The sequence below is a fragment of the Volvox carteri genome (assembly GCF_000143455.1).
Source record: "Volvox carteri f. nagariensis unplaced genomic scaffold VOLCAscaffold_11, whole genome shotgun sequence".
NCBI lineage: Eukaryota > Viridiplantae > Chlorophyta > Chlorophyceae > Chlamydomonadales > Volvocaceae > Volvox > Volvox carteri.
The window spans coordinates 83,785-85,268 of record NW_003307554.1 but is presented as its reverse complement, the minus strand read 5'-3'; the positions used below and the strand labels follow the sequence as shown (position 1 = coordinate 85,268).

At 61.7% G+C, this 1,484-nt stretch overlaps 1 protein-coding gene across 1 annotated transcript in view; it reads left to right on the top strand.

Moving 5' to 3' along the window:
• The window catches only part of VOLCADRAFT_88986 (uncharacterized protein), a gene marked incomplete at both ends in the record, with an annotated part of 15,447 nt that overhangs the window by 11,829 nt on the left and 2,134 nt on the right, over nucleotides 1-1,484 (top strand). Inside the window, one exon of the mRNA XM_002948726.1 lies at nucleotides 46-1,461. Within this exon, the coding sequence (XP_002948772.1) occupies nucleotides 46-1,461 (1,416 nt within the window). The remainder of the gene's footprint in view (nucleotides 1-45; nucleotides 1,462-1,484) is intronic.

Here is a 1,484-nt window from a genome sequence, read left to right as displayed (position 1 = left end):
ACCCCCGTCTGCAATTGGATCGCCGCCCCGGCTACCCACTCGTAGCGGTACTCGTAAACGGCACCCAACAATCTGACCGTATCACAGCGGGAATGCCAACCTACTTGCGTTTAGCACGGCCGCCGACCATCGATGAAACCATCGAGCTGTTTACCCTGGCGCCGGATCAGGCCGTGCCATTCATGCTCATGGCACGCTACTTCGACCGCCGCAACCAACCCGATCCAGGTGTCCCACCGCAAATGCTCGTCATGGGTCCTCCGGGCACAGGCAAGACTCAGTTCGTACACGCACTGCTGTGGTACACGTACCAACATGACAGTCCTGACTGGGCCGCCACGTGCGCATACTCTTGGGCCGCCGCGATCGCGTTCAACACCCCAGTCCATCGCAGCCTATCTACCCACTCCATGTTCGGCATCTCAGCCAGCCAAAGCGGCTCCCGTGGCACCAACTTTCCTAAGCGCGGCGCACATGCTGGCCTTCAAGTAAAACGCAACGTCGGCGACGGCGCTGTGCTCATCGACGAAATTGGCATGCAAAGCCACGAGCACCTCGGCGCCATCAGCCACTCCTGCACAGCCAGTCTGCCGCCTCCGCCACACCTTGGGCCCGCCCATGACAGCAGCCGCGTCTTATCCGGCCGTGCCGCGGGCGGAATCGGCGACCTGCTACAGCACCCTCAGCCAGGCGGTTCACCACCGTACCGCTACGCCGCCGACGTTGAGCGAAACCCCCAGTTCACTCCCTCGGCACCGACAGCACAACGCACACCAGCTTCGCTTGACGAAGGTCGAGGTCACCGTCATGATGACAGCAACAATGACAACACTGACGCAGACGACGACACCGGCAACCGTCGCGCCACCACCTCCACACGTCGCACTCATCGCCCCGTGCCACAGACGCACACCCGCCTACACGACGGCTTCAACCTGTACCGTCAGCTCGGCGGCACCGTATTCATGCTGCAGAAACAGCAGCGGCAAGACAACAGCCCATCTGGCCAGCAGCTTACCCGCTTCGCAACCATGTTCGGCGGCATTCCAACCACTGAAGCACGTGTCGCAGATCTAGTAGACGCACTCAACCAACGCGTCATCACAGATTTGTCCGATCTCACAGACCTCGAACCCCGCGTCGTGCTGCAACGGAACGAACCCAGGCACGCGCTCAACACACGCCTCCTGATGCTCCAGGCGCGCCGCAAAGGAGCGCGTTTGGTCAGCTGGAATGCGGACCACGTCCCGGTTAGGCAACATGCCGCAACCCAACAACAGGCGCTCTCACACGTCGAAAAGGCTGTCGCAATGCGAGTAAAAGACGCCACCTTCGACCACACCACCGCCGACACTTGGTACTACGAGGGTGCACGCTACACCCTACTCGACACCACAGCTGCCGACGCCGGCGCGTGCCACAACAATGAAGTCGAGGCGTGTGGCCTGCTTACCGACAGCCGTGAACCGCCTGACGATGGCCGC